We start from the raw sequence: 16,338 nt of genomic DNA, 5'->3' as shown, positions 1-16,338 counted from the left end.
TGTATAAATGAAAGTACGTACAGTATTTATTGTTACTGTATGTGTCAATTGCATGTGGAAAAATGATTTTTCAAATTACATACAGTATATACAACAATTTAGTTTTGCAGTCAGAAAACATGTTTACATTTTGTGAATTTGTATCTTATTTTTGGAAATGTTAAGGGATATACATTACACACAGGGCGATTTTTGGCTATTATCTAAAGGTGCATAGACCCGGATTGATCTGACAAGTGTATTGTTCATCGTGGGTACACAAGGAATGATTTGATACACTTCACAAAAGATTGGTCTATGATCTTCCTGCATGCATGGAAGATCAGAGACCATCGTAAACGATTGGCGGGTACACGCATCATTAATGATTTGAGCGATTGGTCGTTCTGATCGGTCGGGAACACCCACATTGTCCTTCAAATCGTTCTGTGTGTAGGCACCTTTAGAGATCGGTCTAGATTGCTTAAAAATGAAGCACAAGTTGCTCCATTACCCCATAGTCGATGAGCATTCCCGCATGTTGCCATCACTGTCTCAGATCTTTAGCGCATGCAGGCAAAATGTAGTTAGATCTCCTAGTAGTAAGTGCACACAAAACACTGGCTAGCACAGATCGCTTAGCACACATCACAACGTGTATATAGGGTGATCTAGACACCGGGAAGTTCAAGGGAAATCGCTTAGCACAAAAGGTTAGCACACATCTCAAATTGTGTATGCCCCTTCAAAGTAAATAAGAAAACAAAAGGATGTAGAGAAATCTATGCCAGTCTAAGGGCGGGATGTATTAAAATACATTGCCGCCCTTCGCCGGCTGCCCGCCGCGATGCCAGCACATATGTACTATCATATTCGGCTGGCATTGCGATGCGGTGACGGAGCCCCCCCCCCGCGATACCTGTACTCTGGTGTGTGGGGGGTCTCCGTCACCTCCCTGCCGCGTGGCTCTCCACTCACGCCGGGGACAGCTAAGCAGGCTGTCCCCGGCGCCTCCTCCTCCCCCCTGCAGCCGGAAGGATGTCCGGCTGCTTCACTAGGGGGAGGAGGGGTTTACCTTCCGGGGTCCAGGAGGACCATTCAGGAAGGTAAGCCAGAGGGGGGGGGGGGGGTCGGCAAGGCAGCGGGTTTGCGTCGGAGGCGGCGGGCGGCGAAAAAAAGCCCATAGGCTTCTATAGGGTATCGCAATGCGGTATTGTTTTTGATACATTGGAAAATGCGGTAAAACCGGGGTTTTACCGCATTTTCCGTTTGATACATCTCGCCCTAAAGGAGAAGAAAATAGTTTTGTTACAAAATATAAAAATAAAGACAATGATAAAAGTGGGGGTCATTTATTAGCTGTTGTGATTTTTACAATACATGGTTATGGGGAAAAAAAAACATTTATTTTACTTATAAGATTTGCCATATTGGGATTGAGGTCTGTATCCACCATTGTATCCACCATTGTATCCACCACTGTATCCACCACCGAAACCACCACCAACACCACCACCAACACCACCGAATGGCCATGACAGGCCTGAAAAAAAGTCGTACATTCCTAGATGGAAAGAAAAGAAAAACATGTTAATATTTTTGTTGCACAGGAATTTTACTTTACTTTTATTGTTATACATTTCTCAAAACTGTCATTTCAATACAGTATCTACGATTTTGTATGAACATCAGAATATTTATTCCTAATATATTTATATTATATTTATACCTGATTATATGTAATTATTTAGAATTTATCATCATCAGTTTACATAATCTACGCAGGGTTGGGGCGTTACGGTCTCCTCATTAGGGGGTGGAGGTAAATTATTTATCCAGTCATTAAGCCCAGCCCCTTCCTGCAGTTCAAGGGGTTGCCATAAGAAACATCACTAGGAAGTGGGCAGGATGCAGGAAAGCCACCTGCTCACCACTCCGGGGGAAAGCAACAAACATAAGGAGCCTTTCGCAGTATGGATATACAGTATATCTAGTGTGACATGGCATGAACATCAGAAAGTCCTGTTAGTAGCTGCTATTAAATATTAGCAAAGTTTATGTTTCTGCATTATTAACATTTTTACATGTTACTTTATCCAAGTGAAATTCAGATTTAGCTTTTTCAGAACATTATCAGTCTTGTGTTTGCATTACGGGAAATATTTTTTTTATAATCAAACGTTATCTAGTTTCTTTAATAAAATATGATCTGTTTGAATGAAAAAAATTGTATTACCTTTATTTTTATTTTTTTATTATTATTATTATTATTATTATTTTTTTATTACCTTAGATCATTGGGTAGACAGCAGGATGGTCAACATGCATTAATGTCGACATGCATTAAGGTTGACATGACTGTAGGTCAACAGGGTCATTAGTTTGACACAAGCATTAGGTCGACATGGGGAAGGTCGACAGTCAAAAGGTCAACATGGGTTTTAAAAAAAAAAAATTGTCCAAAATTTCTACACAGTCGACATGGACACTGAAATGTAGCACCGTGTCCCCTCGCATGGCCATGCTTCGGGCACGGTGTCTCCCTATGCTTGGCACACTATTTCATTTTCCCACCATGCCCTAGTGGTAGGGCATGAAATACCGCCTGTTGGCACGTCGGCTCAAAAAAAAAAAAAGTGAAAAAGCCCATGTCGACATTTTGACTGTCGACCTTCCCCATGTCAACCTAATGCTTGTGTCGACCAAATTACCATGTCTACCTAACCCATGTCGACTTACAGTCATGTCAACCTTCCTGCATGTCGACCTAATGGTGTAGACCTAAGGCTTGTCGGCCATCATGCTGTAGACCCAGTGACCGTATCCCGTCGGGACATGAACAATCTTCATAAGTGGCAAAAGACTGGAGTCACCTATTCCTATCACTTACTGTTAAATTCTAATACAAACTGATGACAAAGTACCAGCCAACCAGCTTCTGCCTTACATGTTACAGGCTATATTTGAAAAAACAATACAGGTGCTGATTGGTTGTTTTTTTTTAATCTCCAAGTTTTGAAAACTACCCCCTTATAAAGCTGGTCAAGGGTGATTGCAGTCTGCCTGTCTACATCTGTCTGGCTAATGAGACCGGATTCAGATTTTGTCTCCAATCTGTCATAATAAGGGGACTTCACATTGTGATGGCACAGAATTTTCTTTCTGTTATGGAAGCTCTGTGCTTCACCTTGTACAAGAATACACATTGTTCGGTTTGCTTACCCAGCAATAGCTATTGCCACAAACACACTGATAAATGGGCACATGCAGGTTTTAACAGTGCCTTGCTGGGACCCAAATCAAAATATGGGTAGAGGCCCAGCGATACCACCAGGCCCTCTACGCTCTCTCTCGATATATATATTGTCTAGGGGAATGTTATACATTTATACAATTGGCCACTTAGTTTTTCTCCAGGAACGGAACCTAACATCCTGAAGCCCCACCTCATTAAGTAAATGCCATAAATCACGGGTCTACGCGGATGGTGCAGGGATACAATTATGCAACTTGTGTCATTTTAGTCCCTCCCCTTTCCCAAAGACCCACGAATGCCAGCATTTGTGGGAGGATTGCCCACCTTTCTGGATTGCCCACCTTTCTGGAGGTCCAGGAAGGGGACCCAATTTTCGGGAGCCTCCCAGCCATTCCAGGAGGGTAGGCAGGTATGCATTTATACCTATCATTATGTTATACGGATAGATTTATTAAAGCTTCTAAGAATGAAAAGCTGTGGCATTGCCCATAACAACCAATCAGATTCTATTATTTTTCCATTGCATCATAGAAAATGATAGACATAAGCTGGTTGCTATGGGCAAAACCAACACATTTCATTTTTAGAAGCATTAGTAAATCCACCCCTAAGGCTTTATGTTGTTTGGTCAATGGGGGTGATTCTGATCGACTCGCTAAGCAGTGAAAATTCACTGCTTAGCGAGCCATGTAACACCTCCCACCACCCGCACCAATACCATTCCCCCACCGCCGCCGTTTCCCCTGCGATTGGATGTGTAACAGAGACACACCCCCCACATGCCACCACTGCAGGAGAAATCATTCAATGGTCGCTGGCCATCAAATTATTTCCCCTGCCTTCCCAAATATGTCAGTTGAGAGTGACATATTTGCGGCCGCCGGGATGTCAGTCAGCCACCCGCCCCAGCAGGCATCGGCCCACCCGCCTACCCATGGGAATGCACAGTGTTTTCTTGGGGACATCCATATAACGCTGGGCGTTCCCAAGGCCCAACGCCACCACCGCCCAAGTCCCTCCATCCCTCCCCTCTGCGAACTGCCCGGAGAGTGAGCAAATCGCCACGGCTGTTCACAGTCAGGGTTAGCACATGCTCGGAAATGCACTTGTGCTTGTGCAAACCCCGACCATTGGGGCAAGGGACGAATTCGGATCAATATGTGTGATCCAGGATCGGCTCCAATGTCACATCATATTATTCTTTCACTCTAAAGACTGTATTACCTAATACAACTTAACATACATTCATTCACATATTGGTATTGTTGTTTGCCTCATTATAGGACCCCCGAGCGCTCTTACCAGTAAAGGGATTTAGTGCACTTAGTCCACTTAGTCCATTTAAGCATTGCAAATTGCACCCAGTATTACAGCAGCTCTGACTCCTCCCACAATCGTTATCCTGTTGGCATGGTCTCACTGGCCTTGGACAGCCACCAAGTTCTACATCAGGAAGCTGTGCCGGACACCCTACGAGAGAGATAGTGAACAATTACATTATTGTGGAGTTTGTTTTTTTACTAGGAAAAGGCAACATCATCACAATGGGGTTTATTCTAGTTCATTCTTTCTGACAAAATCCTTCTTAGATGGACAAAACCATGTGCACTGCAGGGGGGCAGATGTAACACGTGCAGAGAGAATTAGATTTGGGTGAGTTATTTTGTTTCTGTGCAGGGAAAATACTGACTGCATGATTTTACACTTCAATATAGATCTCACTTTGAAGAAAAACCCCACCCAAATCTAATTCTCTCTGCACAAGTTACATCTGCCCCACCCGCAGTGCACATGGTTTTGTCCATCTAAGAAGGATTTGTCAGAAAGAATGGACTAGAATAACCCCCAATGAGTCTCTGTTCTGACAATCCGTTCTGCTGATCATCCGTGAGGCCATGATCGGTGATCTTATCGATGCAAAAGGTAGAAGCGGATTTTCCAAACCACCAATGAGAAAATAGAGAAATTATGCAAATTGGTTCCACGGAGGTAGATCGATTCATTGATTTACTGGAGGATAGGTGTACTGTATGTAAAACATAAACATTTTACAAAGGTGCAAACCACTTTACACTACTCTGGCTGCCTTCATTGATAGGTAATAAAGTCAAGGGCCCCATTTAATAGCCAAACTTAGTACCGGCCAGTGTCGGATTCAGGGGGGGGGGGCACCTGGGCACGTGCCTCCCCTGTGATTTGTAGATGAGGACCAGAGCTTTCCAACGAGCTCAGCCCCGTGTCTCTAGCCCCCCGGGAACCGGAGATATCGCCTGGCAAAGCTGTAACATTTTTTCCCCATAGGATAATATGGGACCCGTCAATTCCGACCCCCACCCAGTTCCGACGGTTGCCAGTTCCCCCCCTGGCATCACAGGAGCTTGTGGTTAATGCCATTCAATTCCAAATCGCTGGGCCTTCAATATGATACCAGGATGGTCCATATCGGTCAATCGGTTCCAGAGATATAGCGTGTAAATCGATTTTTTTTCTTTTTGAAATGTAATTTCATGGCTGTTCATGTTCTTTGAGGGCAGATTACTCTGGAACCAAACGTTCCAGTTTCACTGGACCAAAATCATTCAAAGCCCACTCAAAAGTTCTTCAATATGATACTTGTCTCATGTAAATGGGTCAGTTAGTTCCGAAGATATAGCCGGTTAAATTAGATAACTGGTTAAAGGGGGGGAGGGGTGGTTTTCTCTCCCCCTCACACCAGAAAATGCAGGGACTAGGCTGGTGTAAAAGGGGCCAACCTGGGAATGCATTTTCAGGTGTGAAATGGGTATTATTTCAAATAGCCGGGACCTGCAGTGCTCTGAATACAGCCAGGCTCTGCCACTGTCAGTGGCTATCACTTCTGCCTGGCGGCGGCTGTCCCCCATTTACCACGAGCATGTATTCCCCGTTGGCAATGAGCATGTAATCCCACATGGCAACAAGCATGGAACCTCTGGCAATGAGCATGGAACCCTTGGCAATGAGCATGTAGATAAGCAGCACTTGTATGTAGCATAATTTTTAATAGGCATTATGGTGTTTGGCATAATACATAATAGACATCATGCTGTGTAACTTAACGTGCAATGGACATTATGGTGTAAAAATGTTTAATGCGCGCCTTTGGTGGACAATGTCCCTGTTTATGAAGCGTATTGTGAATTTTGTCTTAATCTGTGTGGCATTATGTGAATTCTGGCTCAATCTGTGTGGCATCATGTGAATTTTGGCTCAATCCATGTGGTATTATGTGAATTTTGGCTCAATCCTTGTGGCATTATGTGAATTTTGGCTCAATCCGTGTGGCATTATGTGAATTTTGGCTCAATCCATGTGGCATTATGTGAATTTTGGCTCAATCCGTGTGGCATTATGTGAATTTTGGCTCATTCCATTTGGCATCATGTGTAAGGGGCAAGTATAATGGGGTCTAGTATTTTGTTGCATAATGTGTAGAAGTTGTATATGGTGTTGTACACTACACTCAAGGACATGCCCCCTGTTGAGTGGCCACACCCCCTTTTCCAGAGCGCGCCTTCGGCGTGCGTACAACTACATCCTTCACTTTTGTTGCCATGGTGGGCCTGCGTACTTTAAATGCCAGGGCCTATTTTTAATCCCATTGCCACCCTCTCCTGCCGCTCTCTTAGCATGTACACTGGCACCACTAACACTGGCCCTCCCCCACCTAAACCCTCTTTTATCATGGTGCCCCCCTGTCATTTTATCCTGGATCCGCCCCTGTTACCGGCGGCTAATGTTTTGTAGCATCACAGTAATAGGCCATTGGTAACATTAATTACCTCTTGGCAGGCCCACAGCAATTCCCCCTCCTCAGGGGCATCTGCTGTTAAATACTGATAGAAGGACATAACTGGCTGTAGTGAGTCCTAAAGGGGTTATGTCTTGTCCATTAAATGGAAGAATAAGATGCATTCAGTAGATATATAGGTTCATGGATAGATAAGCTGAGTATATATATATATATATATATATAAAATAAAGTCTATAAGCCTAAATACTAGATAGCCTTTTTTGTATAGAATATTTTTAATACTTAAGGTTAAAAATGTGCTACATTGTAGCCCAAGGTAGAAATTGACCTACAATATATATTATACACAGCAGAAATAGCCGCACACCTGGGAAAGTGAAAGTGTGCACAATTGCACAATAAGAGAAAGCAAAAGAAATGGCACAGTGCAATACAGGTTGAGTTCCCGTATATCCAAAACCCAAAATATTCAGAAAAACCGTGTTTTTTTCAGAATATTTCAGGGGTTTTTTTTGTCCCCCCCCCCTCCCCCTTTTCATACTTACCACATCCCCTGGGGTCCACAGCGGGCTTCAGGATCCTCTTCAGTGTCATCTTCGGTCCCAGGTGTGCATTGTGCAAGTGCGTGGGCGCGCCGGTGATGTCTCCGGCGTGCCTGCGACCTCGCGCAATTCACCCCTGGGACCGCTGAAGAGGATCCTGAAGGCCGCCAGGACCATTGGGGCACCACCAGGGGACGTATGTTAAAAAAAAATATAGCAAAAACCGGAAAAATCCCTTATCCAAAATGCTCATGGTCCCGACCATTTCGGAGAAGGGATACGCAACCTGTACTATATTATACAGTAAATCATACAAGATATACAAGTGCAAAAATCTTACTATTTCTATTCTGTACACTTAGATGTAAATTTACTAAGGTGTGATTAAATGATTCTTCTTATCGTGTATTTACTAAGCTAGAATTTGATTGGTTTACTTTACTTTAGTAAATGTACACCTTACATTACTGTGCACATTCACTGCACAGTGTGCGATTTATAGTTATCGTTCTAATAATAATATATGGTACTTGTTAAGTTTCACGGTATACCGATCGGCCGATCCAATGCGATTTTTAATCTGCTCATAACCCCACTGTCCACTACGCATGGAGTTGATTTTATATAGTGTGGCGAGTGCAGGTGAAAAATCGCATCGGATTGGCCAATATATCGGCCAATATCGCATCCGATATATCGGCCGCCGTGAAACTTAACAAGTACCTAATATATATTTTACAGAAGAACAAAGGTCCAGATGCACTAAGCTTCAAACAGTGATAAAATGAAGAGTGATAAACAGCCAGCCAATCAGCTTCTACAGTACCTGCTATGTCACAAACTGTGTTTGAAAAATGTCAGGCAGGAGCTGATTGGTTGTTTATCACTCTCCATTTTATCACTTGTTGAAGCTTAGTGCATCTGACCCAAAGTTTTTTGTACGGTCTACTAATTCTTACTTGGTCGTTGCAAGTACATCCCTGACGTGGAAGATATCAGGGCGACGATGAGGGTGAACAGCAGCGGGTATCCCAGGGACCTCATGTTGAAGCTGTGATGAGTCTGCTTCGTTAACTTGCTGTGTCTGCATTTATACACTACCACATGCTGACAATTAGGGAGTTGTCCATTAATTAAAGTGTGTCTTTATGCATTTCTCATATTTAACACATATTAATATTACTCCCTTTGCGTGTTGTGCAATACCATAAAGCTACATAATAATATAGAAGAGAAGAGTTTTTGTTTCAGGCAAACAATCTGGTTAACAAGATGTGCATATATTGTTTAGATATTAAAGTGGATTCAAATGACATGTTCCAAACACATTAGGTAAGCAGCAGATTACAGTATTCCACCTTTCCAGTCACCCTGCCCAAGTAAGCAGATTCACCTGCAACAGCCACCTACAGTATTAATCAGGTCATATTTGTAACCATTTTGTAATATATTCTTTTGTTATAACTACTACAATTGTTTGGCAGTACAATAAACACAAGTGGTTTTGATATTCGGGAAACTGTGCACATGCAGGATGGGTTCTGTGATCACGGTGCTCAGTGGCAAACGCAGGATTTTCAGAAGGGGGTTTCCAGAGTGGCGGAGCAAAGCACGGAGATGGACACTTAGGTGACCCAGTATATGCCGGGTCAGTTAAAGTATTATAGATAGACCAAATGTATATAAATAATAATAATAATAAAAAAAAAAAAATATATATATATATATATATATATATATATACACACATACATACATACATACATAAATACATATACATACATACATACAGGGGCGTCAACAGCAGTGTATGACCCCTGGGCATAGCAATGTATTGGGGCCCCTACCGATCCTCAGGGCCGGTGCTACCATTAGGCAGCCTTAGGCAGCTGCCTAGGGCGCCGGCAGTAAGGGGGTGGAACTGAAGGGATCAGCACACTAATATGTCTCTGAAAGAGACTACATTATTTTACAACACAAGCAGGGGCATTGGAAAGGGGCAAGGGTAAGCTTCCTTCCCCCTAATAAAGCAGAGGCGCTAACACGGGGTTGCAGAGAACCGCGCTGTGTGCATCTCTGTGTGCCCGCAGGCGACCCGGCACTGTCTGTGTGACTGTCTGGCGGCTGTCAGAATTAATGCTGTAAATTGGACGGAGGAGAGGCGGGCAGTCAGGTGAAATCCTGCTGGAGCACTGACCCAGCTACGCAGACAGTGCCGGGTTGCCAGCGGGCGCCAGGGGCGGATTGGCCCACCGGGAAACCGGGTAATATCCCGGTGGGCCGGTACATAAGTGACCAAAACAGGCCGCCCGCCTCCATGGCTGGGCCGCGGACCGCTCGACTACAGCGTTAGCGGCCGCGGCCGCAGCATCATATGCCACAACAAATATGGCCGCGGCTGTCTGCGGCACTGTGAGATTTAAAGATGGCCGCGGGAGGGCTTCTGCGCATGCGCAGCTCCACGCAGCTCCTCCCGCGGCTCTTATGCAGAGGACGAGGTGGCCAGAAATTCGATCGCGGGTGCGCGGGTGACGTCACCGCGCACCCGGCCACTGAGTACACTTCAAAGACTCAGCGCCTAGAATTGCGAGTGGCTGCAGCGTGGGTGGGCCGGCTGAGACAGTTGACTGACGGCTGCTCTGAAGAGGGGGAAGGCGGAAGCAGCATAAAGTGTAAGGGACTGTCATCTTTTTCATTGGATTTTGGCCTCTGTTTAAAAATTTTTTTTTTTATATATCTGGGTTTAATATATATGTATATGTACTGCATGTGGGAGGGGGGTTCATTTTGCTGTTATTATGCGGAGGGGGTGTGTGTGATGGGGTCTCTTCACACGTGTAAGTGCTTATAAGTTGCTGCATGTGATGAAGTTTTGTGCCCCCCTTATGTGTGTGTATATATATTTTTTTTAAAGGAGCACAAAACTCCATCACAGGCAGCAACTATAGGTGCCCATACACGCACCGATCCTGGCGGTGCGATGCTATACGATGAGATGCCCGTTCCGCGGCACCTCATCGCACAGTACAAAAAGTATGTGCTACACATACTTTTTGTACTGTCATTTTATCGCATTGCATTGCATGCACTAGGCATGCGATGCGATGGATGCTAGTTTAGCCCAGAACGCCGGGATCGGTGCGTGTATGGGCACCTTTACACTTGTGAAGAGACCCCCCCCCCCGCATAACAGCATATAGACCCCCCCTGGATTCTGTTCTTCTCTCGACCCTCAGAAGCAGGGCATCATGGTGTGTGGTATATGTATAATGAGCATCACGGTGTGTGGTATATGTATAATGAGCATCACAGTGTTTGGCATATGTATAATGGCATCAGGGTGTGCGGCATATGTATAATGGGCATCACGGTGTGTGGTATATGTATAATGAGCATCACGGTGTTTGGCATATGTATAATGGCATCAGGGTGTGCGGCATATGTATAATGGGCATCACGGTGTGTGGCATATGTATAATGGAGCATCACGGTGTGTGGCATATGTATAATGGGCATCACGGTGTGTGGCATATGTATAATGGAGCATCACGATGTGCGGCATATGTATAATGGAGCATCACGTGTGTGGCATATGTGTAATGCGCATCACGGTGTGTGGCATATGTATAATGGAGCATCACGGTGTGGGACATATGTGTAATGGGCATCTCTGTGTGTGGCATATGTATAATAGGCATCACGGTGTGTGGCATATGTATAATGGAGCATCACGGTGTGTGGCATATGTATAATGGGCATCACGGTGTGGCATATGTATAATGGAGCATCACGGTGTGTGGTATATGTATAATGGCCATCACGGTGTGTGACATATGTATAATGGGCATCACAGTGTGTGGCATATGTATAATGGACATCACGGTGTGTGGCATATGTATAATGGGCATCACGGTGTGTGGCATATGTATAATGGGCATCACGGTGTGTGGCATATGTATAATGGGCATCACGGTGTGCGGCATATGTATAATGAGCATCACGGTGTGCGGCATATGTATAATGGCATCACGGTGTGCGGCATATGTATAATGGACATCACGGTGTGGGGCATATGTATAATGGGCATCACGGTGTGGGGCATATGTATAATGGAGCATCACGGTGTGTATCATATGTATAATGGCATCAGGGTGTGTGGCATATGTATAATGGCATCAGGGTGTGTGGCATATGTATGATGGGCATTACGGTGTGCGGCATATGTATAATGGGCATCACGGTGTGAGGCATATGTATAATGGAGCATCACGGTGTGTGGCATATGTATAATGGTGCATCACAGTGTGTGGCATATGTATAATGGGCATTAGGGTGTGCGGCATATGTATAATGCCATCAGGGTGTGCGGCATATGTATAATGGCATCAAGGTGTGTGGCATATGTATAATGGCATCACGGTGTGTGGCATATATATAATGGGCATTAGGGTGTGCGGCATATGTATAATGCCATCAGGGTGTGCGGCATATGTATAATGGCTTCAAGGTGTGTGGCATATGTATAATGGCATCAGGGTGTGCGGATGGGTATAATGGTGCATCACGTTGTGTGGCATGGGTATAATGGCATCAGGGTGTGCGGCATATGAATAATGGAGCATCAGGGTGTGCGGCATATGTATAATGGCATCAGGGTGTGTGGCATATGTATAATGGCATAAAGGTGTGTGGCATATGTATAATGGCATCACAGTGTGCGGCATATGTATAATGGCCATCACGGTGTGTGGCATATGTATAATGGGCATCACGGTGTGCGGCATATGTATAATGGCATCAGTGTGTGTGGCATATGTATAATGGCATAAAGGTGTGTGGCATATTTATAATGGCATCAGGGTGTGTGGCATATGTAGGATGGGCATTACGGTGTGCGGCATATGTATAATGGGCATCACGGTGTGAGGCATATGTATAATGACATCACGGTGTGTGGCATATATATAATGGGCATTACGGTGTGCGGCATATGTATAATGGCATCAGGGTGTGCGGATGGGTATAATGGTGCATCACGTTGTGTGGCATGGGTATAATGGCATCAAGGTGTGCGGCATATGTATAATGGCATCAGGGTGTGCGGATGGGTATAATGGTGCATCACGTTGTGTGGCATGGGTATAATGGCATCAGGGTGTGCGGCATATGTATAATGGAGCATCACGTGTGCGGCATATGTATAATGGCATCAGGGTGTGTGGCATATGTATAATGGCATAAAGGTGTGTGGCATATGTATAATGGCATCAGGGTGTGCGGCATATGTATAATGGGCATCACGGTGTGAGGCATATGTGTAATGGCATCACGGTGTGTGGCATATGTATAATGGAGCATCACGGTCTGTGGCATATGTATAATGGAGCATAACGGTGTGTGGCATATGTATAATGGAGCATCACAGTGTGTGGCATATGTATAATGGAGCATCACGGTGTGTGGCATATGTATAATGGCATAAAGGTGTGTGGCATATGTGTAATGCCATCACGGTGTGTGGCATATGTATAATGGAGCATCACGGTGTGTGGCATATGTATAATGGCATCAGGGTGTGCGGCATATGTATAATGGCATAAAGGTGTGTGGTATATGTGTAATGGGCCTTGGTGAAATAGGCCACGCCCCATACTGATAGGCCACACCCCCGAAAATTTGGCGCGCCTGCGGCTCGCAACAGCCACACCGCTACCCCCCCCCCCCCCCATTGGGGCTGCTTCGAGATATTTCCCGGGCTGGTTTTACTTCCCAATCCGCCCCTGGCGGGCGCTCAAAGGGATGCACAGCAGCACACCGCGCGACTCTCTGCAAAGTACAAACCCTGTGTTGGCGCTCCGGGGGCGGTGAATGACTTGGATGCTGGGGACGCGTTCCGGGCTGAGGGTAGGAGGAGGAGGGGCTGGTTGGGGCTGGGGGGGTTGTATAGGGGTTTTCAAGAGTTATGTGAGAGGCTCAAAAGTAGATTTTCGGGGGAGTAGGGGCGGCAAGCTAAAATTTTGCCTAGGGCGCATGAAAGCCTAGCACCGGCCCTGCCGATCCTCCAGTGGTAGGTGTGGGGGAAGATTTGATGTCCTGCGGGTGGTAGGGGGTATTATATCAACCGCTCAGCATGTAGGGCCTGGATCAGAGAGATACAGTTGGGTGATGTTCAGGGGCGGATTGGCCTGCCGGGAAACCGGGCCATTTCCCGGTCGGCCGCTCCATATGTCCCCAGCACCGGCCGCTCACCCCCTTTTCCGGGCCGCGGACCGCACAACTGCGACCACAGCGTTTTGCCCATATCAAAGATGGCCGCGGGAGGGCTGTTGCACATGCGCGGCTGCAAGCAGCTCCTCCCGCGGTGCTTTGATGTGGGAAGTGAACCATGATCCCCAGCAGCCAAGCCGGCCTAGGGGGGTGCTGCTGATCGGTACCTGCTATGGGCTCCGGCAGCAGCAGGGCATCTTCGGAAAGGGGGCGTGGCCACGGGGGTCCCGCGATTAGGCCACGCCCCCAACTTTGCCTGGCCCTGATCTGTTGTAGGTGGCTCCTGTGGTCCTCGTCCAGGAGACAGGTAATGTGTGTGAATGGACTGCAGACCACACTGTGATACTGTATATCTCTGTGTGGGGAGTGGGACATACAGCATGGACATGAGGGAGAGGGGCACATCAGTAATTTCATACTGCCCCCCCCCCCTCCCACCACCAAAAAACACCACAAAAAACTAAATTATTTATATATGTTGGACAGGGCTGTAACTAGGGGGTGCTGGGGGCCATGCGCACCAGGCGCTGCATGTGGGGGGCGCTGTCAGCGGGGGTCGGGGGACGGGCAGCGGGGTCCGGCAACGTGGCTTGTACTCCAGGCAGCACGGTCCGGGGACGTGCAGCACCGCGGCGGCTTTATTTCTTGTACTATAGTGAGCTACGCTGGTATTTGCCCGGCGGAAAGCAGATTTTCAAAAGACTTGCCGGATGCTGATTGGCTGAATTCTCTCAGCCAATCAGTGTCCGGCAAGTCAAAATCAGCAGCGCTTCCCGCCGCCAGGCAAGGAATAAAGCCGCCGCGGGGCTGCCCGTCTCCCGGTGCCTGGACTACAACCCCCGCTGCATGTCCCCGGACCCCCGGTGCCTGTCCCCGGACCCTGCTGCACAAAGGTATGTGGGCGCAGGGTCCGCTCAGCCTACGGCTCCAGGGGCAAGGCAGTCAGACTGCTTCCACCTGGATAGGAACATGTAAACCCCCTTGGCAACAAGCACTAACCTCCTTGAAATGAGCATGTTGGTAAGCGGCGTTTATGTGCCATAATATGTAATGGGCATCTCAGTATGTGGCATATCTGTAATGGGTATCGTGGTGTGTGTGTAATGGCATCACGGTGTGTGGCATATGTATAATGGGCATCACGGTGTGCAGCATATGTATAATGAGCATCACAGTGGATAGCATATGTATAATGGGCATCACGGTGTGTGTCATATGTATAATGGCATCACATGTATAATGGGCATCACGGTGTGCGACGTATGTATAATGAGCATGACGGTGTGTGGCATATGTATAATGGGCATGACGGTGTGTGGCATATGTATAATGGGCATCACGGTGTGTGGCATATGTATAATGGGCATCACGGTCTGTGGCATATGTATAATGGAGCATCACGGTGTGTGGCATATGTATAATGGCCATCTCTGTGTGTGGCATATGTATAATGGGCATCACGGTGTGCGGCATGTGTATAATGGGAATCACGGTGTGTGGCATGTGTATAATGGCATTACGGTGTGCGGCATGTGTATAATGGCATTACGGTGTGCGGCATATGTATAATGGGCATCACGGTGTGTGGCATATGTATAATGGGCATCTCTGTGTGTGGCATATGTATAATGGGCATCACGGTGTGTGGCATATGTATAATGGGCATCACGGTGTGTGGCATATGTATAATGGGCATCATGGTGTGTGGCATATGTATAATGGGCATCACGGTGTGTGCCATATGTATAATGGGCATCATGGTGTGTGGCATATGTATAATGGGCATCACGGTGTGGCATATGTATAATGAGCATCACGGTGTGGGGCATATGTATAATGGGCATCTCTGTGTGTGGCATATGTATAATGGGCATCACGGTGTGTGGCATATGTATAATGGGCATCACGGTGTGTGCCATATGTATAAGGGGCATCATGGTGTGTGCCATATGTATAATGGGCATCACGGTGTGTGGCATATGTATAATAGGCATCACTGTCTCCCCTCCCTGCATCCTCCACCACTTTGTGACTCCCCTCCCTGCATCCCCTACCACTCTGCATTCCCCCTCCTACCCTGCATCCTGTGCCACCATGCCCCCCTCACACTCTGCGTCCTGTGCCACCCTGTGTAAGTCCTCACTCCCTTCGTTCTCAGCCACTCTGCATCTCCCCTCCTAGCATTCTACGCCACCCTCCGTCCCCCCCTCCCTCCCTGCATCCTCTTCCACCCTGCCACTCTACTGTGTTGGGAGACCCCCTGTCCCCCCCCCCCCCCCCCACTGTCTCTATCCCCCCAGCCCCACAGGCTGCAGAATAAACGCTGTACGCATGCGCCTATTTTGCAGCCTGGGGGGCTGGGGACATAGCCAGCAGCTCAGAGAGCCACTAGCCTTGCCCTCACAGTGGCAAAAATTGGGCGTGACCTCGTTGAAATAGGACACACCCCCATATTGATAAGCCACACCCCCTAAAAATTGGGCGCGGCTCCGGCGTGCAAGAACACTCCCCCCCCGTTGGGG

General features: G+C 46.7%; 1 protein-coding gene across 1 annotated transcript; it reads right to left on the bottom strand.

Annotated features, from left to right (window-relative positions):
• Positions 1–1,388: 1,388 nt before the first annotated feature.
• Positions 1,389–8,642, bottom strand: LOC146049530 (uncharacterized). Its single transcript, XM_083166066.1, has 3 exons — positions 8,509–8,642; positions 4,538–4,705; positions 1,389–1,543 (listed from the first exon to the last, which is right to left on the bottom strand). The coding sequence occupies exons 1-3, from the start codon at positions 8,591–8,593 to the stop codon at positions 1,389–1,391; spliced, it is 408 nt and encodes a 135-aa protein (XP_083022192.1). The 5' UTR covers positions 8,594–8,642.
• Positions 8,643–16,338: the final 7,696 nt, after the last annotated feature.

The sequence above is a fragment of the Crinia signifera genome, chromosome 12, assembly GCF_055691185.1.
Source record: "Crinia signifera chromosome 12, ASM5569118v1, whole genome shotgun sequence".
Taxonomy (NCBI): domain Eukaryota; kingdom Metazoa; phylum Chordata; class Amphibia; order Anura; family Myobatrachidae; genus Crinia; species Crinia signifera.
Note: the sequence above shows the minus strand (reverse complement) of the source record. Positions and strands in the feature narration are given on the sequence as shown.

Coding starts and splice junctions, on each gene's coding strand:
- LOC146049530 (XM_083166066.1), bottom strand. CDS start 8,593: ATGAGGTCCCTGGGATACCCGCTGCTGTTCACCCTCATCGTCGCCCTG. Junction 4,706..8,508: donor GATGTACTTGCAACGACCAA/GTAAGAATTAGT, acceptor TCTCTCTCGTAG/GGTGTCCGGCACAGCTTCCT. Junction 1,544..4,537: donor TGCACTAAATCCCTTTACTG/GTAAGAGCGCTC, acceptor CTTTCCATCTAG/GAATGTACGACTTTTTTTCA.